At 40.4% G+C, this 22,643-nt stretch overlaps 1 protein-coding gene and 1 long non-coding RNA gene across 4 annotated transcripts; both read left to right on the top strand.

Moving 5' to 3' along the window:
* The first annotated feature begins 1,825 nt into the window (after nt 1-1,825).
* POGLUT2 (protein O-glucosyltransferase 2) lies at nt 1,826-22,566 on the top strand. Of its 3 annotated transcripts, XM_073349043.2 has the most exons (10): nt 1,826-2,304; nt 12,030-12,235; nt 13,381-13,586; nt 14,633-14,710; nt 17,172-17,344; nt 18,925-19,162; nt 19,890-20,099; nt 20,561-20,650; nt 21,193-21,297; nt 22,317-22,566. In XM_073349043.2, the coding sequence occupies exons 1-10, from the start codon at nt 2,123-2,125 to the stop codon at nt 22,332-22,334; spliced, it is 1,506 nt and encodes a 501-aa protein (XP_073205144.1). In that variant the 5' UTR covers nt 1,826-2,122; the 3' UTR covers nt 22,335-22,566. The 3 variants fall into 3 exon arrangements, with proteins under 3 accessions (XP_073205144.1, XP_073205154.1, XP_073205163.1); XM_073349053.1 differs by lacking the exon at nt 22,317-22,566 and having other exon boundaries at nt 20,502-20,650; nt 21,193-21,295; XM_073349062.1 differs by lacking the exon at nt 1,826-2,304 and having other exon boundaries at nt 12,059-12,146; nt 22,317-22,564.
* On the top strand, nt 6,521-7,980 carry LOC144930707 (uncharacterized). Its single transcript, XR_013636019.1, has 2 exons — nt 6,521-7,338; nt 7,549-7,980. It is a non-coding gene; the product is annotated as an uncharacterized LOC144930707 (long non-coding RNA).
* Nucleotides 22,567-22,643: the final 77 nt, after the last annotated feature.

Raw genomic sequence — 22,643 nt, 5'->3', positions numbered from 1 at the left:
AGCTGGAGCCCCAAAGGGATTTAGGCACCTAATTGCCACTTTAGATGCCTAAATCCAATATTTAGACCTCCAATAACCCTGCTCGGCTATCCCCTAATCATGTAGGTGCCTAAAATACGTAGGCATCTAAGTTTCTGATAAAGGTCCCCATGGCACCTAAAAAATCTGGCAGCGATCACTCCAACAGCCACTTAATCCTGACAGCAAGATGGCTAAATCCAGGCAGGATCCTCAAAATAGGCATTCCCTATTTATCTGGCTTGTGGGGCCTGATCCAGTAGGTGTTCTCAGAGGCTGATCAACAGATCAGGCTCTTCACAAAACATAAGGTACCACCCCCACCTTATAACCTTTAGCCTAGGAGTTAGGACACTTACCCAGGATATGGGAGACCCAGATTCAGACGCCTTGTCTGCCGGACGTTGTTCAACCCACGTCTTGTACAAGTGCTGTACCCGCTGAGCTATGCGGTGTTCTAGGCCAAGTTTTTTCAGTCCTATTGAAGCTATTCTACTGTGTGTAACTAATAAAATATACATTAGAGCAGGGACTTGAAAAGTGAGTGCCCTAAACACAGGGCTATTCAGTCATTTGCGTGCTTTCTCTGGCCCAATGAATGCTAATTATTTATACACAGTCTGGGTCAAAAAGTTTCAACAGGAGCAACTGAGAAAGCCTCATCCTAGAATGCCCATAGCCCAGTGGTTAGGGTACTCTATTGAAAAACAAGTTTAAATCCTTATTTCCCATCAGGATTTGAATAAGGATAAGAATAAGGATTTGAACTTTATGTCTCCCCCATCCTGGCTGAGGGCACTAACAACAGGGCTAATTCTGTAGCTATATAGAGAGAGAATCACAGAATCTCAGGGTTGGAAGGGACCTCAGGAGGTCATCTAGTCCAACCCCCTGCTCAAAGCAGGACCAATCCCCAATTTTTGCCCCAGATCCCTAAGTGGCCCCCTCAAAGATTGAACTCACAACCCTGGGCTTAAGCAAGCCAATGCTCAAACCACTGAGCTATCCCATATCAGCAGCACTGCCTCTTTTTTGCAAGAAAGGGCTTGGGCACCCAGCTTCAGGAAGGAGTTCACAGCTGTGAATACTAACCAGAGACAGGCACCTAAGCCCCTTTGAGGAGATGGGATGTAGGCAAAACTCCTTTCCCGGGCATTTCCTATTGGCTAGATTGGGTGGCTCCCTGCTCAGCTTTGCTGGTTTTTGTGGATCCCATTCTTAGGCCCCTAATTCTCCCTGTGCATCCCTAACTCAGGATTGTGGATTCTATTAGGCAGCAGGAGACCTAAATTTAGGTGTTGTAGCACTAGAATAAGTGGATCTAGCCCCAACTATGGACTATAAAGGAAACAGAAGCTATGTATATACAATGTGATGGTAAATACATAAAGTAAACAAATTGAAAAAGTCGATTTCAAAAATCTTTCACTTGTAACCTTGTGTGTTACTCGCAGCAATAATAGGTACAACATTTTCAGCCAGAAGTGTACGTTTTAAGCCGACAGTGTCCCATTTAAACTTGTACTTGCAGTACGCTGCAAGTGTCTGCACTCTTGTTTGAAATCGCTTGAAATGTTCTCTCCCCCGCCCAAACCATACTGGTAATGAGCGTGAGTGGTGAGGTACAAGCCTGCTGTGATTCTAGTTGCTGGACTACATTTCCCAGCATTACTGCTCAGCCTGGGAAGTGAGACAATATCATTATTCATTCGGAAGAAGTTTTGTTGGACCAATGAAAGAATCCCCTTTCCTTTCTTGCCCGCTGAGACTGAGGATAGGCTTAACCCGAAGATGCTGTTCCAGCTCCACGGTTAAAGGCAGAAGAATCGATGCCCACAAAGACAAAGAAATAGGGACACGGCAGCAGCTCCTGAGTGTGTCTTCTCTGTGGTAACTAATGTAGTTAACTAGCTTCTCCCTTGTAGTTTGCGTAGGGGGAAAGTGGAAATATTCAAGACTTCTTTGAAACAAACAAACTAACGCTAAGTCAAGGCAGATGTGTAACTGAGACACAAGTTACGCTTTAGGACACGTTTTCTACCCCTTCCCTGCAGCTTGGCCTGTTTTCCTGTTTGTGTTTTTTCCTGAAGAGGAAATCTTGTAAATGTTTAGCATTGGGCTGCTTTGTTACTTAACGCTTGGAACAATTCCGGTGTTCACTGTATCGGGTGGAGGAAACCAGCTGAGTCCGGAGAACAGTTTAATATGGGGACCTGGTCTGAGAGCAGATGTTGTCCTCCCCGCTCGGTATTTTTATGTTCAGGCTTTGGACACTGAAGGGCAGAGGTAAGCATGACAGATCTTATCACAGCAACTTTAAATTGTGTTTATGGCCAAAAAGATGTTGGAGTTTTAAAACGGCACTTTCTTACTTCATAGGTTTAAATACTCTTGAGGCTCCCATCCCCACAGTAGCTGAATGCCTGCAAGAATTTAAAATTAGAAATGACTATGTTCCCTAGTTGGCATTCCCAAGGCCCTTTTCCTGGAAATATTTAAGCATTGTGCAACTTTACTCAAATTACACACATGCTTAAGTGTTTTGAGGATCTGGGTCCAAGTCATACCTCCAGATTTCTTTGACAAAATAACTTTTACTACTTTTCCTCCAGTTACACTGTAGAGCCAAAACCCTCACATCTATATTACATTCCATTGTGTTTTGTACATCACCAGTAGAATTGGCCTGACCCTCTCTTCAGAGTCACCTGGGTGTGCCTGTATATATTGGCTCTCTTGTTATTTAATTAAGAAAACTACTTAATTTGCCTTTCTTGCAGAAAAGGATATTCATGTTGAAGGCCCCAAATCTGACTTACATTTTTATGCCTTATATCTCTTTGTAAATTTTGCTTAATTGTCATGTGTCAAAATGCTCTAATGTTCTTTTAATTAAATGAATTCCAGCAGCCTTTACTTCTGGAAATCTGTACTTGCACAATACATGAAGGAAAAATATTCAGTAAAGATTCAAGAATGCCTGTTGGTACATAAAGCTGTGATGCCACAGACATCATTTGAGTTGCACTCCCCATCCACCAGAAGTTAATTTGGCCCAGAGATTTTATTTTTAAGCTTCCTTTGGGATATTATCCACCGTAAGAAAAAAGAATATATGTTTAAAAAACCTATGATGATCTTTTCAAAATCTCCTGTTCCATTGCCCTCATATAAAATTTGCCATTCATCTCAAGGTTCACAGGCATCCTACAGGATGTGAGATGGGGAAAGGAAATGAAAAGTGGGTTACAGAAAAAATAGAAGCATCTTGGCCCAGCAAACAAGTTACAGCTAATTCTCCCTTGTCAAGCCTATATATATAAGAAACTGGTCAGATTAAGTTATGGTGTGACCTCTAGACTTTCCTGCTTCTTTCCATTGTCACACAAATCAGTAATCCCCACAAACATGTAGGTTTCAGATCTGTGAATCCATTTAAAATAATTGCTTATTAAATACTGTATAGAACGTTAAAGAAACCTAGTAACATTTTGAGACAGCCTAAAGCTTAATTCAAAGACTGAAATTAGTGAGCCAGATCATCTCTAAACAGGAAAAACATAGCAGAGAACAGGAAACCCACAACTTGCCACTTGTGCCATTTTCGCCAAAACATTCCATGAAGAGGTAGGGCTTGTTTCCTCTATCCAGGGCCGTCCTTACCCATATGCAAAGTATGCAGCTGCGTAGGCCACCAGAAAATTTGGGACACTGAATTTCCTGGTGCCCTGCGCAGCTGCGTGCTGCCCCTGCTCCAGCTCTCCTCCAGGGGCCCCACCTGTTCCCCGCCCCAGCCCCACCTCTTCCTGCCCCGCCCCAGCCCTGCCCCTACTCCCCATAGCTTTGCAGCAGGGCCGGGGCTGCACTCACTGGCGGCTCTGCACCACCGGTGCATGCTGGGGGGTCGTTCCCCCCGCCCCCTAAGCCAGCCTTGCCCCCATCCACAGAGGCCTGAGGGCAGCCCCCCCATGCCTCTCCGCAGAGGCCTGGGCTGCCCCCCCCGTGGGGGGGCTGCGTAGGGCCCCAGAATAGCTAGGGACGGCCCTGCCTCTATCCCCTCATGGAACTGGCAGAGGGACTGGAGGAGATTTTCAGAGGTACCAATGGCATTTAGGTGTCTAATTCCCATTAAATGTCAGTGGGAGTTAGACACCTAAATGTTATTTATTGCTTTGAAAATCTCCTCAGCCCCTTCATCTTGCAAATTCCCTAAGATCTGAGGAGGCCAGATCCATTTAAGCAGAGTCTGCATGCCTTGGCATTACTTCCCAGACCCTTCCCCTTCTTTAAGGGAAGCACAGCTTCTAAACGACCCAAGCTGTCAGTGCATCTCTACATTTTGCTATCCATATACCCCTTCCCAAGGAGAAATGTGCAGTTTCATTCAACAGAGTGGGGAATCCATGCAAAGTAGCAACAATGAAATTAGCATTATCTTATGTGAGGATTCCCTCAAGGTTGCCAGGGTGAACAATGTTACCTTGTCACAGACAGCAGATACCTCCTGGCCAAAACGCCACATTCTGCGGAGCTCCTAATATCTTAGTTGGATATTGGGAAGGGCGATGCTAGTAAGCTGTCCCTTTTCCCTCTAGTAGCCCACATTCTTCATACACAGCATAGATTTGATCAAAGAAGTGGAGGTGGACAATCTCATTTAATACCTGGTAGCACATATCGTTTCAGTTGTAAAACTGTTCCCTACATTCATAGCTTTCCAAGCCATTCATTTTTTAGGCTGAACTTTTCTAGATTTGGTGTCTATACACTGTGAAATTCTTTTTAAAGTTTGAGCAAAATCCCCTAAACATTTTTTTTATTTATGGGACACTCCTAAAGTTCTTCTGTTTCTACCCTGAGATTTATATTTGAGATATTCTGACTTTCTGTATAAACAATAGATTATCTTCAAATTTTTAGATATCTGTGTTGTACCAATAAAATAAAAACCAGCAGGATCTTATTAAAGGGAAAAAGGCAAAATACCACATTTATTGTGAATACAGAAAGGATCATAGTAAGCAGTTAGTTATAGTTATAACATTCCATTCAATCTCAAATTTATTCTCACATTCATTCATTCATACAAACATATACACACACACACACACAGGTTCTGCAAGGTTGTTATCATAGTTACCAGCCTTAGAGTTGCTCATGCCAAGTCACTGGCCAGGTGGCCTGGACATGAGGAGGGAGCAGGGCCTTGTCAGATGCTCATCTGATGCTCCTGGAAGTTGGTTTGCAGAATCAACCCCAAAGTTCTCACTTTTTAGAGTCTATTTTTATAGGAATTTCTTCCTATGCCAGTCTATGGGAATTGCTTCATCATGCTGTTGCTGAATCAATCAGCAGATAGCACATTCCTGACGGCTCCAAGATGTTATCTTGTTCTTTGGTTCTCCCATTCTTGAGGCTGTTGGGTGGATTCCAGTCTGCCCTCCGGGTGGGGTCCTCTGGTTATTTCCACTTGACACCTTCTTCAGCCGATGGACACTGGATTCTTAGGCTGGCACCTCCCTGATCATTCAGTTATTATCCACACCAAGCATCCATCCACATACATCCTCTATCTCTATTTTAATCACAATGGTTAATACAACAAAAGGGTGGGGAGTCTCTGGGTGCTGTTTCTGTTGTTAGAGTATTGCTTTGAGTCTCTCTCTCTTGTGAATTGCTTTGAGAACAGACTCTGTCTTAGAATGTACTAACACAGTTAGCAGCTTGCAAGTTTCACACATAGAGGGAGAGAAACAGTACCAAAAACCAAGAGACCTCTTAATTAGTAATACCCTGGAATTTAAACTCTGGGGAATCAAACTCATTTGTGATTTTAATACAGAACTTCTTTAATATGATCCAACATAATCCCCCTTTTGACACTAAGATTTATAATCGTCAGTGTCACTTTCTATGTAGCCTATTCAAGAGAAAGTACTGTGAGGCAATTTGAGTTTGTGATTCCAATTCATGCCACATACATGATCCTGGTGATGTATCTTTACTACAAGGTTCTGGGGCAACAGGCAAGGTGAGGCACACCCACTTTTGAGGAGTCCATTCGGTACAACCTCTAGTGTCCAATAGCTTCCCTCCCTCCCCAGCCCACTGGCTCGAGGTCCAGGGTAGCCAGAAGGATCCCATGTGTAATATGGGGAGTGGGTTAACCTTCAATACCTTTGCCTCCAGGAACTGTTAGTGTGCAATTTTGACAACAATTTCTCCCATTAACAAGTCTGGTTTACAATACTGGAAACATATTGCATCCATTCATATTGATAAGTGTCAAACAATGATCTCTTTCTTTGTTTTAACAAATGCACCAAACCCTTAATATTTCCCAATATGACCCAGAACATTTTGTGTTCCAAAGTAGCTAGTGCAAGTATCTGCATTTCAGTGCATCCCATAGCTATGGCTGTGTAGTTTCCTATTTCTAATTTTTTTTTTTTCTTATGGATAAGCCATGTGGTAGTATTAAGCCATTACTAAAGATTCCATTGGCCGTTTAGGTTACCCAGACCAATTTGGACCAAGTCTACTTTGGCATGTACTTGTTTTTGTATCAGGCTGTCCTGTAGCTGGGACAGAAAGCTTAATTTATTTTTAAGTTCCTGCAGGTCTTCAGTATTTTTTTTTTTAAACACACAACAGTGCTAGCAACAACACAAAACACAAGACAAAACATAGAACACAGAACACAGAACACAATTTCTATTGTGACAGTAGATTCATGGTATTGGGTTGCTTTTCAGCTGGCATCAGCTTTTCCTGATTTTCTGAAAGACAAAAAGAACATGTTTCTACCCCTTTTGGGGTGGCAGATTATTGCTTAAAATATTTCTTTTACAAATACCCTTGCTGATTGCAGGCAAAACAGAGAAATTGCCCCCATATTTTCCTGTTTTTGTTCTATAGGCAGGCCAGGTTTCAAAGGCTTTTATCTTTTAAGGGTTATGGGGAAATTATCCCACTGTTTAGTCATTAAATCCCTGAGTTTTCCTTCTTATACAGCAGACCAAGTTTATAATGTTTTTCCTGCTGTGTTAAGCTTTAAGTTTTATTTACAGGTAATAACTGAGAAGCATCATTACCATACGACCTTAAAGGATTTTTTGTTACAGGGATACTTATTATCATTATTATCCCATGCCTTTTATTTAGACAATTTGTTTGCTGACCAGGTATGTCCTTTATCTGCAGCTCCTTTGTGCTGCTAGTTCTTTCCTTCCTTTATCATTTAGGTCATTTGCATTTTCACAGAAACTTCCTGCTTTTGGATTTAAAGCCATCAGCAGCTCAGAGACTCTATCTTAAAAGGTTTCAGAGTAACAGCCGTGTTAGTCTGTATTCGCAAAAAGAAAAGGAGGACTTGTGGCACCTTAGAGACTAACCAATTTATTAGAGCATAAGCTTTCGTGAGCTACAGAAAGAAGAAGAAGTGAGCTGTAGCTCACGAAAGCTTATGCTCTAATAAATTGGTTAGTCTCTAAGGTGCCACAAGTCCTCCTTTTCTTTTTATCTTAAAAGGGACACAATCAACTTTCACCAGAGTTTTGATTACTTTTAACTTCTGCTTCCAAAACACACAGCAATCTGAAAAAGAAAACCCAACCTATTGTGGCTCCCTTTGGAGCCCTAATAGCATTTTAATTAAGTAGCATGGTATGTTTGCATTTCTTTTGCCCCTTCTACAATATACCCTGCACATGTTCTGGGGCAAATGCACATTCCTTCCATAGTTTAATTTCTATAACATTATCCAGATCCATTTTTACATAAGGTGTCACTATTTCTTTTTTTGCTTACAGAGTTTTCATGTACCTTTATCAAAGTGACAGTCTGATTACTCAGAGCCATTTTAAGACTCAGTGTTTCTAACATTGCTTCTTTTTGTTTTGTGCACCTCACCCCTGCTGTTGCTTCAGAGAGGCACTGTCTTTTTTTAATTTTTTTTTTTTACTACAACTCTCATCTGCTGTTTTGTTACAAAAACAAACAAACAAAAACAAACAAACAAAAAGAATCCCAAATTTTTTTTTTTTTTATATTCTCCTGATTTTGACTGCCCTGCTGCAGCCACAACTTAAAAACATTTTAAATTTTGTAAAGCATTGAGTTACCTTTTAAGGGTTAAATGCCAAATCCCAAAGCCAAACAACACTAATTACCTGTGTCTAGCAAAAAGGTCTGTCAGTTTTGCAACTTTGAATTAAAGAGTCAAATGGATTTTTAGTGGCATTAACAAAAACAAAACTAACTGGTCCTTAGAACTTTACATATTTACACACACACAGACAGATACATACACATTTTCTTTTCCTTAACATCCCTTCCACACTGCTCTGTTTTTTACATCTTACATTCCCTTTATACATTTGAGGCAGTTAAGTTCCAATAGAACCCTCTTATGTTCTTTTAGCAAATTTGACTAAATTGTCCAGTCAAATGATTTTAATCAGATAGTTTATTTTTGCCTGGCTAATTTACAGACATTCCTTTGGAAAAGGGCCCATTTTTCTTTCAGAATGGCTGCAAAGAAACCAAGAATGCTCTAACACTTTTCCTTTTTAACATTTTCGGTTAAAAGTTGTTTGGGTGAAATACAAAGTTTAACTGCTTAATTCCCTCCAGCCTCTGCAGAGTTAACTTTTTTTTTTTTTTTTAACTCTCTTTTCTCTTTGTAATTATGCCTGGGGGTGCCGTACATAGGACCTTCTCCCCCTTTACCTGCCTCCCTCCAGCCTCTGCAGAGTTAACTTTTTCACTCTTTTTGTATTCCTGGAGTGCCTCTTTCACTATTTTCAGCTGGCTTTGGATATTTGTAGCCAGCACCTTCCAATTGTCTGCTCCCTTTTCCATTTGTGCCTTTTCCTCTTTACATGAAGACAAGCAGAGGGAAGAATCCTTACATGCCTCCCACAACAACCAAATTGCTGCTGCATCTCTTTTGGCAGCACTAGAAGGTTTGTATATGAGGATATACTGAGCCAATCTATCCTCTAGGTCCGAAATAGTGCAGACATCAGCTAGGCCTTGTTTAGTCCAAGGACTGTGCCCAAATTTTTGAAGGATTTGTTTAAAAGGTGTAATTTCTTTAACAAAAGGTGAGGTTGGAGTTCCTTCTGACTCCATTCCTCCCTCTAGTACTGGCTTACCCTGTTTTCTTTTAAACATCTTAACATGGATATTTCAATCTCTTTGTCACTGCTGGTATTACTTAGCAAGTGACACAGCCTAGATTCTGAAATCATAGCTTAATCTATGCGTTTTTCCCCTGCTACCTTCCCGGAGGCCAGCAGGTCCCCTGCTACCTTCCCAGAGGCCAGCAGGTCCAGTTAACCTATTTCTCCCTGCTACCTTCTCGGAGGCCAGCAGGTCTGGTTAACCTGTTTCTCCCTGCTACCTTCTCGGAGGCCAGCAGGTCTAGTTTAATCTGTTTTCCCTGCTACCTTCTCGGAGGCCAGCAGGTCCCCTGCTACCTTCTCGGAGGCCAGCAGGTCTAGTTTAATCTGTTTTCCCTACTACCTTCTCGGAGGCCAGCAGGTCCCCTGCTACCTTCTCGGAGGCCAGCAGGTCTGGTTTAATCTGTTTTTCCTGCTACCTTCTCGGAGGCCAGCAGGTCCCCTGCTACCTTCTCAGAGGCCAGCAGGTCTGGTTAACCTAATAGAAATGCCTAGCTCACTAGAGCTGGCGGTGTGCACACCAATATTTACAATAACTGAGGTTTTTTACCAATATTCCCCCTTTCGCAATTCTCCACCAAAATGTTGTACCAATAAAATAAAAACCAGCAGGATCTTATTAAAGGGAAAAAGGCAAAATACCACATTTATTGTGAATACAGAAAGGATCATAGTAAGCAGTTAGTTATAGTTATAACATTCCATTCAATCTCAAATTTATTCTCACATTCATTCATTCATTCATACAAACATACACACACACACACACAGGTTCTGCAAGGTTGTTATCATAGTTACCAGCCTTAGAGTTGCTCATGCCAAGTCACTGGCCAGGTGGCCTGGACATGAGGAGGGAGCAGGGCCTTGTCAGATGCTCATCTGATGCTCCTGGAAGTTGGTTTGCAGAATCAGACCCCAAAGTTCTCACTTTTTAGAGTCTATTTTTATAGGAATTTCTTCCTATGCCAGTCTATGGGAATTGCTTCATCATGCTGTTGCTGAATCAATCAGCAGATAGCACATTCCTGACGGCTCCAAGATGTTATCTTGTTCTTTGGTTCTCCCATTCTTGAGGCTGTTGGGTGGATTCCAGTCTGCTCTCCGGGTGGGGTCCTCTGGTTATTTCCACTTGACACCTTCTTCAGCCGATGGACACTGGATTCTTAGGCTGGCACCTCCCTGATCATTCAGTTATTATCCACACCAAGCATCCATCCACATACATCCTCTATCTCTATTTTAATCACAATGGTTAATACAACAAAAGGGTGGGGAGTCTCTGGGTGCTGTTTCTGTTGTTAGAGTATTGCTTTGAGTCTCTCTCTCTTGTGAATTGCTTTGAGAACAGACTCTGTCTTAGAATGTACTAACACAGTTAGCAGCTTGCAAGTTTCACACATAGAGGGAGAGAAACAGTACCAAAAACCAAGAGACCTCTTAATTAGTAATACCCTGGAATTTAAACTCTGGGGAATCAAACTCATTTGTGATTTTAATACAGAACTTCTTTAATATGATCCAACATCTGACTCAATTCTTTTCCCCATATCTGTTATTAAAGACTGTATATCTTTCCATAAGACCTACAAAGCAGCCAAATTTGAAGAAATTTGCTTCAGTAGCTGTAAAATTACCAAAGTGTAAAATTTACATAGTGAAATACAGTTTCCATACTTACTTGGTGTCACTCATCTGGAGGGCACAGTCACTTGGTCACTCATGCCAGGTGAAACGTCATTCATAAGTAGTGCCACAAGTAATAAGAAAAGTTTTTGTCTTCAGCTCCTACTCTCATTTACTAGCGCTTCTGAGCAGGCAGCCAAGATTTCTGTTTCCTGTTTTTCTTGCTGCTCCACAACCACCTCTATGAATTGGGGCAAGAAGTGGAGAGGAATAGGTGGCCAGCACTGCTGCTTTTTTGTGAGGTAAACAGGACCAGTGGGGTTAGAAAGAAATTAAAGGAGAGGAAAGAGTGAGAGGTAGACTTGACCATACCAGGAAGAGGGCCAATGGAAAAGGGGATGTGGGAGAGAAAGGGCCCAGTGGTAGGGAGAGAGAGCGGTGAAGGAAAGAGAGAGGAAAAGGAACTTCTGCAAAGATAGTCTTATGGTTAATACACAGGATGGATTGCTAGGAGGGTTCCATTCTTGCCCCGGCTCTCTATGTGATGTTGAGAGAGTCACGTCACTTTCCTGCACTTTCCCCTTCTCCCCCCAGAAGTAGTAGTATTTCCCAGATAGGTGGAAGCACTTTAAAACCCTGGAATGGGGTGATTGCTGTTCATTTATTTATAACAGAAGGGAGAGAAATGCTGAAGCAGAAGAACTCATTCACCTCACAAGCTCATATCTGCAGAAATTTCACTGGGCAAGGAGGTACTTGGCTTTGAGCTAGTTTACTTGTAGGGGCAGCATGTCTCAATGGTCTGTTGAGTCACTATGGCCCAAATTTTCAGAAAGGCTCAGACCTCACACTCAGAGCCAGATTTTCAAAACTGCCTGGTTCTCATTTAGGCACCAAAATAAGATTTTCATAAGAGCTCAGTACATTGGGTGCTAAGGTCTACTGAAATCTGCCCATTGGTGTCACAGTGGGAGCTGCTGGCTACTAAGCACTTTTGAAAACCCAGGCCTTATTTAGGTGTCTAAATTGGAGCTGAAGTCTTTGGAAAATCTGGGCACTGAATACTGGGAAATATTGTACAATCTAGCTCTCACTAAAGTCAATGGCAATTTTTCCACTGACTTTAACTGGCATTGGATCAGACCCTAAGAAAACTGTTACATAGTCACTTCTTAATCACGACTGTACTTGTTCCCTGTGTAGGTTTACTTTCTCTCCAGGAGCAAATGCATTCCAGGTGAAGATCACTGCTCCTGATGAGCAGTTCACTCGGATAGGAGTGCAGATATTAGACAGAAAAGATGGCTCCTTCATTGTGAGGTACAGAATGTATGCAAGCTACAAAAACCTGAAGATAGAAATCAAAGTCAAAGATAAACATGTTGCCAAGTCTCCATATATTTTAAAAGGTACAAAGAAGAATTACATGATACAACTTTATTTTACATAGTGGGGGGGTTTTCATACAAACTGTAGCCCAAAATGCTTTACAGTACTAGGGCCCGATCCTTCAACTTGCTGAGGCTCGGGTTCACAGTTTTAGATTCTACTGCAATCCATAATCCCCACTCAGCTTCCCCTGAACCCTGAAGATGCTTAAACTCACTCAGGCTATGTCTACACAGGGATAAAAGCCTGCAGCATGGCCATGGCTAGCCCAGATCAGCTGACTTGGGTTCATGGGGCTCAGATTCTAGGGCTGAAAAATCGCTGTGTAGACATTCAGGCTTGGGCTGTAGCCCAAGGTCTGGGACCCTGAAAGGGTGGAGTGTCCCAGATGTGGGGCTCTAGCCCAAGCCCAAATGTCTACAGAGCCATTTTTCAGTTCCAGAGCCTGAGCCCCATGAGCCCAAGTCAGCTGCCCCAGCCAGCCATGGTTTTTTTTTTATCCCTGTATAGACATACCTTCAGCACCTAAGCTTTTGTGCCTATGTCCCTAAGTGCCTATGTTTCTGCCTCTGAGCATGTACACTGCTGCCTCACTCAAGGCATCCAGACATCTATCTCCCACCTAGGGCCCAGAGTGCTCCACGGATTGGGAAAGACAATGTGTATCTTGCCTGCAGCGGCCAATCTGGTAGGCATGCTCAGAGGCTGCCTAACTCCACACAAAATGACAATTAGGAGGACCAAGCCCTCCTTTTAACCATTAGCCCAATAAGCAGGGTATTCAACTGGGATATGAGATACCACTAGTTCAAGTCCCATGTCAGCCTGATAAAGACAAGGTATTTGAACAGATCGGGCAAGAGGGGCAGGAAATGCCTATCTTCCCCTAGTTTGAGGCTCACTCTGGGCCTTAGGCAGGAGATAGGTTCTTTTATTGTGGAACAAAGTATCCACATGGGGCAGTTATTCTAGGATAGCTAAATTTTACCAGAACAGTTATGCTGTTCCATTTCCCCTTTGTAGACAAGGGCCTAAGAGTCAAACTTACACACTACTGATTCACCTCTGAATTTGGCTCAAAGTCCAGGGTAACTAACTTCTGAATTCAATGTCTTGACTGTGTTGCACATTAAAATAATCTAAAAATTTGCGGTGTATACAACAGGCCCTGTTTACCATGAGAATTGTGACTGCCCTCGCGAAGACAGCACTGCATGGCTGGAAGATATGAGCTGCCCTCAAGCCATTCCACAGATTCAGAGAGACCTAGCACATTTTCCCACTGTTGATCCAGATAAGATTGCAAAGGAAATTCCACAAAGGTTTGGACAAAGACAGAGCTTGTGTCACTATACCATAAAAGATAACAAGGTACAGTATGTGATTTAGCTGAAGTATTAAAAGGAGGCTTCTAGCTAGTCATATATTTAGGCTGGTTATCACTTTCCCTTATAAAGGATTCTTTTGACCTTTTCTTTGAGAACCTCTCACACCTCCATTGTTTGCTTCATTATCCCTCAAATATAGTATTTAACTCTTATATAGTGTTTTTCATCTGTAAAACTCAATGATACTTACCTTCCTTTGTAAGGTGTTTTATGTCCATGTTACAGATAGGGCAGTTGAAACACAGAGAGGCAAATTACTTTGCCCACAGTAAGACAGCAGATCAATAGTAGAATTAGGAGTAGACTCAAATGTCCTGACTCCCAGTTTAGTTTCCTGTCCTCAAGAGTTTTGAATACTAATCAATTTTGTATGGTGCAGTGGTCTAAGAATCCTCAACTCTAGCTAACAAAACTCTACTAATTTCAGAAGAGCTTTTGGTGGTGTATTGGAACTGTGTTAAAATTACAAGCTAGCAGTTTAAATGTAAGGTGTTTACTATTCCTGTTTGCACATTAGGGGGCTTTATAGAGAAGTATGCAATCTTGTGCAGTCAGTCAAAGAACCAGCCTAGTAGAAAGTAGGATGAGTTGTGCCTCTCTAGTTGTGCAGCCTGCCTTCTTTCTCTCTGTTTTTGGTTCTTGTGTGTGTTAAAGTTTTGGATTCCTAGAAATAAAGTAGTGTTACATCACAACCTTCCAGAGAGAATATTTTATGTTTTTGTCAAGCTTTTCTCTATGCCATGAACATAATCCGGGAAAGAGTGCAGTAGAGTCAGGCTTGAAAGTGATAAGTTTCTATTTACAGGAGATCATTTTTAAAGGTGACTGCAAAGGATGAAAAATGTGTGCCCCTTTTTTTGCTTCGTCAGAGAGGTAGGACATTCCAAGGCCTCCCAAAATGATTTGAAGTTATGTAAAGGTGAAGCCACACAATCTGTCTGATTGTTTACTGTGAAACAGGAAAGCTCCAATAATGTATTTTTTCCCCAAGCAAAAACACTAATGAAATAACTTTTGGATTATGTTTAGGTTTATATAAGGACTCATGGTGAGCATGTTGGCTTCAGGATTTTCATGGATGCTATACTACTTTCTTTGGCTAGAAAAGTGAGTATATATTAGTCTTATATATTGTATATGTTAGTGTTTAAATATCAAAATTTTCCCTGAAATCCTTATTACAGTTTTGTTGATGCCTCCGCAACAATAAAGAAAACACCACTATTCTTGTTCTCTTTTTTTTATTACTTTCACATTAATAAGTAATAAGCGAGCAGGCTTGTTCCTCATGAAGTTGGATGTTCTGGTATGCTCTTTGATTAGTTTGTAGAATGTAACTTACAAATGTTAATTATCTGCAATGTTGTTTTAGCTGTGCTGGTCCCAGAACATTAGAGAGACAAGGTGGGTGAGGTAATATCTTTTATTGGACCAATTTCTGTTGGTGAAAGAGACCAGCTTTCGAGCTTGCACAGAGTGTGTTAAGGTATGTATTCTGGACTCTCTCCTCGGATCAACCTGTGGGTGAACACTTTTCACAGAAAGGTCATTCCATGTCTGACCTCTCAGTCCTCGTCCTCAAAGAAAACCTGCACAACACCTTCAAAAGACGAGCCTGGGAGCTTAAATTAAGTTTGCTAGACATTGAAAACCATGAAGTTAATAAATACACTGGATTTATGGCTTATTACAACAATCTGTAACCCAGTAGTCCCCCTTTTTTGTCCTATGACTGCAGAGATGTTAAGATGCCACTTCACCTTCAATGGTCTCTTACAATACACGCTAACTACTTATGCTAAACGATTGCTTCCACCTTCTTTTTAGCTGTGACACTGTGTACATTTCCCAGACCTGTGTAAGCTTGAAAGCTTGTCTCTCTCACGAGCAGAAGCTATTACTTCACCGACCTTGTCTCTCAGATATCAATTAGGCAGCTAGACCTTATGACAAAGGCCTATATAGGATTTAATAGAAAACAATTGTCCATAGGCTTTGTGAACCATCCTATAGGATTTAACAGGTAATTATATCACTGCTAATACATTTTGTAGGATGATGTAAACAAACCTCAGGGAATTCATATAATTTTCTGTTAAATTCTATACACTGTGGAAAGAGGCCAGAGACAAAGAGAGGCTGGGGAAGATGTCCCCCAACTATACTCAAAATTAAATTTCTAGAGCATCCTATTTGTTTCATCCCTGTTCAGTTCTTTTCAACTTTTCCATTGGCTAATATGATTGAAGAACAAAAAAATCTATTGTGTTCAAGGAGAAAATTAGCCCCCAAATGACTGTGGTCTGAAAATGTAAACACTGATCATATGTAGTTTATAGCTTGTCCGTTACAGTTATCGAATACAACCAGTAGATGGCATTGTGTTCATAAAGATTATTCCTAAAGATTACAGCCTTTCCAGGTGCTCTGTGAAGAGAAGACTCCCTTTGTTTTATGAGAGCCAGATAGAACCCTATGTGTCTGTATGTAAACTGAAAAGAAGAACTGGTCCTTTGTTTCTCTATCTCTAGAACTTCCATGCCTTTCTGCCTGTTCTTAACAGGGAATTCTTGCTAAAGGTTTCCCTGTGTCATCAAGTTAGAGCAAATAAACTTTGCTGTCCTTCCTCAGTCATATGAGAAGGCATATAAACCCTACTTGATATCTGGCAGAGGATTAGTTTCTATCTTTGTCTCTGAATGTAAGCTGAGTCAGAAACCTAATGTTTCTAATGCTTGGACAGCAGAGGAATCAAGACATGTTGCAATGTGGATGAGCCACAATGAAATTAATTACCTTGCTGGTCTGAACAACAAAAGTATTCAAGAAAAGTTTCACATATGCACATGTTATGGAGAGGCAGTAATGTGCTTATAATTGCATATTATATATATGTGGGGACTTGGTCAATATGGGTAATTAATGTGTATGTAGATAATTGTTATCCATTTTTAGTATTGTTTATATTTTGTGATCATTGATGAAAGAACAGTAGTTTTAGCCAGAATTAACATTATAGTACAGTGATGGAATAGGTATATCTTTTATTTAATAAGGCTAATGTGGTTTTATTATGTAGACAGTGTAAAATTAATTGTGCCCTTAAGTATTAATTTCCCTCTAGCTAAGATTTTGTAAATGGCATGGTACTACTACACTGCTGTCACTTTGCAACCTTAATAGCTTTTGAAATGCAGTGTTTTGGTTTTGGAATATATACAAAGACCTGAGCACTATGAACAAGGGAAGAGGATGCTTTATTATATCTAGAAGAGTAGCTTTTGTGAGATTCCTTTTGAAAACTAGTTTGTTATAATGCTGCTTTGTTTTCTGACCTGGTAATAGAGAGATTTAAAACATGGATTTCTGCGAACAGCATTCCTGAAGTGGGATGAGCAGTTGTTATAGTTTTTGAATATATTATGGCCCTGAACCTAACTCTTCCAGTAGACTTCTCTTATTGTACCTAATTTCAGATACCATATTGATCAAGGAAAAAAAAAGAATATTCCTATATAAACACATACAATACACACTAACATCAACACTATCATTTGTCTTCTTTTAGGTGAAAATGCCAGACGTAGAGTTTTTTGTTAATTTAGGGGATTGGCCTTTAGAGAAAAAAAAATCTACTCAGAACCTTCATCCCATCTTCTCATGGTGTGGATCCACAGAATCGAAAGACATTGTGATGCCAACCTATGATTTGACAGACTCAGTCTTAGAAACTATGGGCCGGTAAGAAATCATGTACATTTTTCACAAAGCCCTAAATATGAGTGGATGGTCTTCCAATAGACTCTTACATTACCAATACTTCAATAATTGTTATACTATGTATTTATTCAAATTAATTTCTATGTTGACACTGAGACACCATTTTAGGCCAGATAAGGAATACTGAATGTCTAAGTTTAGCTATTTTATCCTTTACATAATTGTTGTATTCCTGCAATGTCCTATTTCAGAAACCAGAGACCAAATGTAGTCCAATCAAAAACACTAAAAAAATCTATTTTATCACTGATGACACCTCTGTCAGTGTCCCCACCACTCAGGATGATATCGTGGGAAAGGTCGTCTTCAACTCTTCCCTGCATATTCAGGCTTCCTCCAGATCTTGCTGCTTCTCTCTCCATAACTGCTTCTCTCTCCTCCTTCTTCTTTTAAAATATGTGTAGCCAAAACTCTCATGTAGGCCTTCATCTCCCATCTTGATTACTGTAAGGTCCTCTTCTCAGGCCTCCCTAACAGCTATTTTGCCCCTTCAGAACCATACAAAACCAGTTTTTAAGATGATCTTTCTTGTCCATGACTCTGAATCCACTTGAATCCTTCCCCTGGCTCACCCTATTTCACTGCATTCAGTTCACCCTTCTTGTCCTTATCAAGACCCTTCACAGATCTGTCCCTCTTTATTTGTGCATTCTGATCTCTTACTGCAGCACCTTCTCACTGTCTCCTTCATTCTGGCAAAGATAGCACCTTCATATACCCTTTGTCATCCTCTCCCACGGCCATCTCCATACCTTCCATACTGTCCGTAGCACATAGCATGCTTCTCTGCACTGACCCACAAAGTCACTATTGTCTTCCCCTTCAAATCTCTCCTCAAATACCCCCTGTGGCATAATGCCTGTAAGATATCAACTAATGAACGGTGGCTTGAGAGTCAGATGGCATTTGTTGACACTTATTTTATCTATCATAATCATAATAAGTCTACAAACATTTATTTGATTGGTTTCAGAGTAACAGCCGTGTTAGTCTGTATTCGCAAAAAGAAAAGGAGTACTTGTGGCACCTTAGAGACTAACCAATTTATTAGAGCATAAGCTTTCGTGAGCTACAGCTCACTTCCTCAGATGCATATCATGGAAACTGCAGCAGGCTTTATATATACACAGAGAATATAAAACAATACCTACTCCCACCCCACTGTCCAGTCCAGTGGGGTGGGAGTAGGTATTGTTTCATATTCTCTGTGTATATATAAAGCCTGCTGCAGTTTCCACGATATGCATCTGAGGAAGTGAGCTGTAGCTCACGAAAGCTTATGCTCTAATAAATTGGTTAGTCTCTAAGGTGCCACAAGTACTCCATTTATTTGATTGTATCCCTGCCTTTGTATGTTATCTGTCTTCTTAGATTGTAAACTTTTTTTGAATAACACCATTGAAATCAATGGAAATGTGGTGTATAACTGCTGAGGGAGAACTGGGTCCAGAATTGTATTACAAGAATATTTTAAAAGATTGGTGCATGAGAACTTCAAGAGTCCTCTTTTCTGAAATCACTTGTTCCCTCCTGACATCTAGAGTCAGCCTGGACATGATGTCTGTCCAGGCCAACACTGGGCCACCCTGGGAAGACAAGAATACTACAGCAGTTTGGAGGGGACGTGACAGCCGCAAAGAGAGGCTTGAACTTGTAAAACTCAGTAGAAAATATCCAGATATCATAGATGCTGCTTTCACAAACTTTTTCTTTTTTAAACATGATGAAAGCCTCTATGGTCCCATTGTGAAGCATATTTCATTTTTTGATTTTTTCAAGGTAGGCCATCAATTTATTCTTCTTGCAGACTTAACTCACCAGTGTTTGAGAATTTTCCTCCTCCTGCCTACCGTCTTTGTACATATTATACATATATATTAAAGTAGTTAACTTTTCAGACATAACCTGTTTATGATTATCAGATCGGACTTAGGCCTGGGCTACACTGGGTGGGGGGGTTCAAACTAAGATATGCAACTTCAGCTATGCTAGTCTTAGTTCGACTTACCTGGCCGTCCTCATGGCGGCGAGTCAACCGTGGCGGCTCCCTTGTTGAGTCCGCTTACTCCTCCTGCCCAGGTGGAGTACAGGCGTTGATTCAGGGATCGATTTTATCGCATCTAGACGAGACACAGTAAATCGATCCTCGATAGATCGATCACTACCTGCCGATCTGGTGGGTAGTGAAAACGTACCCTTAGATTTTGAGGTTTTATAGGAACTTTCTGTCCAGTATAATCTCTAGATTCCATTTTATTATTCTTCTGTCTGACTGGTGATCATAGCTCCTCCCAATACAATATATTTAGCCAGTGGAACTAATCTCATCTGCTTATTAACAATAAAGATTACCTATAATGCAATGCTTGTCTGGTATAATCTGCATGTCTTAAAATGAGCAAGCCCCCTGCATTTAATATTCTCAGAATAAAAAAAACACCACAAAACCAATCCCTGCTACCTGTTTTTAAAATGTTTATTAATCAATTACTGTATGTTTTTGCAGTATAAATATCAAATTAATATTGACGGCACAGTGGCTGCATACAGATTGCCTTACCTGTTAGCAGGAAACAGTGTAGTACTGAAGCAAGACTCCTTCTACTATGAACATTTTTATAATGAGCTGCAGCCCTGGAAACACTACATTCCATTTAAAAATGACCTGAGTGACCTACTGGAGAAGCTACAGTGGGCAAAAGATCATGATGAAGAGGTAAGTCTATATTAAAACACTTAGAAACATTTCCTGACAAACTAAAAGTAGGTGAATACAAGTTAATTTGTTTAAAAACAAACAAAACATTAGCAGGTCTTAAGAATGAGTGTCACATATTATACCAATGGGGAAGCAAAACATATTTAGCTTGTGTATTCTCTACAGCCCTTAATTTGAAAATTAATTTGAGTTTTTGAGAAATTAAAGATGTATTTATGGAGTAAGGACACCTTTCTTTCAACGTAAAGAATATGTCAATTTTCAGTCTCCCTCGCACATCATCAGTAATAAAGGTTGGTTTATTATTTTATGGAGCAATCACCATGGTGGTACCTAGACACTTGTCTACAAAATTGGAAGGCTAATTACTAAAACTGTACATATTGTGTTACATTTCAGAATCACTACTACCATCTCCAGAAATTTTCCTATGTCAGGATTTTCCTTTTCTTTGACAGGCAAGGAATATTGCAAAATCAGGGCAAGAATTTGCAAGAAATAACCTCATGGGAGATCATGTATTCTGTTATTATTTCAAACTTTTCCAGGTCAGTATATCAGACTACTAGAAAAAAAGTTATGTAGAAAGCATTTAGGAATATACAGACACTGGAAATCAGCCAGTCCAGAGATGAAGTCACAAAGCAAAGAGTAACAATGGGAAACATTAAGTAGACTGTGGACATTGTGTGAAGTGTATGCGCTAAAAGATTCCTTTAATGTTAGAGTGGCAGTTTGAGAGAGGCATTCCAGCTCCCATAAATCTCAATCTAATTTACAAGAAAATGTTCCCATGTTCCTCACACTAGCACTCAGCAATGATCTAAGAGCGTAGTCTCATTCCCCTATCTCCAGCCACAGCTGAAAATGTCTGTGCATTAGCACTGAGGTTTTGACACTTCAGTGAGGCACCACCTGGGATCTCTGACAGCAGTTAAGTATCCGCTTACCTTCTCTGTGATATGGTGGGCTTTTCTGAGAGCAATGGGAGATTCTTTGGCCACACAGCTCTTACAAAATTATTGATCTGAGCTGTGAGATATTACAGGCAGTTAATAAAGTAAGAATACCTTCCTCTTTTTTGAATTAGGAATACGCCAATTTACAAGTGAGTGAGCCAAAAATCAGAGATGGCATGGAGAAGGTAGAGCAGCCTGACGATGACCTGTTTCCATGTACTTGCCACAGAAAGAAGGTATGGTCTGTACAATAAAGGTCTGATTCTGCAAGATGCTGAATGTCCTCAATTCCTATTTAATTGAATGTGCCCAGTACCCAACATCATCAGGGCTCAGATGAGTTTCATTCAAATTCTGATGACTAAGAGGCTTGTAGGTGGTCTATATTTTTATTTTTTATTTTTAAAATTGTGTATTTGCACCAACTAAACAGCTGAAAACTGCTGCTGAAAAACAGAGTTAACTGAGAGCTAACTCCTGTGAAATCACTGGGGCAACACCGTAAGACTGCTAACAGTAATACAACAGAACAGTTTCAGAAAGGCAATCATTTTGTCTGTGAAAGTCAAAAAGAGCCAGAAATGTCAAGGTTTCCATTTTTCATTTAATCATTTCTGGATTTTTGTAATATTACTTTAAATGTACTGGTTTGTAAAACTGCTGATAACCAACCACTGAAAGACTGTTTTTATAATTCCTGTAGAATAAATAAGGGTCCTGGCAGCGAGAATAATTTCCTTGAAAATGGATTGCCTCAGTGGTCATGTGTTTTCAAAATTAAATAAATATTTGTAAGAGTAAACTAAAAGGCTCTAAAAATTAATAGCTAATTTATAGTAATTGTTTGGGGGCATATCCCAATTCATTAAGTCATACCCACCCAGCTGTGGCTAGCACAGACAAGGAATTCCGTATTGCATAGATCTTGTTGTGAGTGGAGGTTTGAGGACACAGCAGACATTCAGGACCCCCGTCCCACTCCGCCCTACCTCATGCATACTTCAAAGAGAGTCTGTCAGCCACAAATAAAGCCAGGGCAGAAGGAGGAAACGAACCAACCTGCACTTACCTGGATACAGTGGCTAATAAAGGACATGGTGAAACTGCAGCTGTGGGCTGAAACAGTGGCCAAAGAGGAACTGTTCCTTTCTGTCTCTTTAGAAAGGGAAAGGATCATTGAATTAAAGCAAGATATACAAGACTATACTGACTGTTAAAAAATGCAACAGTTAATATTTTTCCTTCTTAATTGCAGGCCAAAGATGAACTCTAACAGGAAGAAATAAAGTCACTTTTAGGAATGTTTACCTATCTTCAGAATCCCGTTAAAAGAAAATAAAAGGAAAATTATTTTATTAACAATTTCAGTGGACAATACAAAACAGTGTGCAATAGTCTGAATGAGGAATACCTATTTTCCCTTTTATCATCAGTATCAGTAGTATTTGCTGTTTTGAATTTTTTTTTTTTGAATAAAAACAATTTTTTTTTAATAAAGTCACCTTCATTTCAAAAAGCGATGTTGTTACTATTCTAAGACCTGATTCTGCAAAGGGATGGTGAGCAGGCACCTTCCACAAAC

This window comes from Lepidochelys kempii, chromosome 1 (assembly GCF_965140285.1).
Source record: "Lepidochelys kempii isolate rLepKem1 chromosome 1, rLepKem1.hap1, whole genome shotgun sequence".
Classification (NCBI taxonomy): Eukaryota; Metazoa; Chordata; order Testudines; family Cheloniidae; genus Lepidochelys; species Lepidochelys kempii.
The sequence above is the reverse complement of the archived record's forward strand: the minus strand, read 5'-3'. Positions and strand labels throughout refer to the sequence as shown.

What these genes read in the sequence shown, in the direction of transcription:
- POGLUT2 (XM_073349043.2), top strand. Translation starts at nt 2,123, where the DNA reads ATGTTTAGCATTGGGCTGCTTTGTTACTTAACGCTTGGAACAATTCCG. An exon ending in GTCTCCATATATTTTAAAAG is followed by an intron (nt 12,236 to 13,380) that starts GTACAAAGAAGA and finishes TGTATACAACAG; the next exon opens with GCCCTGTTTACCATGAGAAT. An exon ending in ATTATTTCAAACTTTTCCAG is followed by an intron (nt 20,651 to 21,192) that starts GTCAGTATATCA and finishes TTTTTGAATTAG; the next exon opens with GAATACGCCAATTTACAAGT.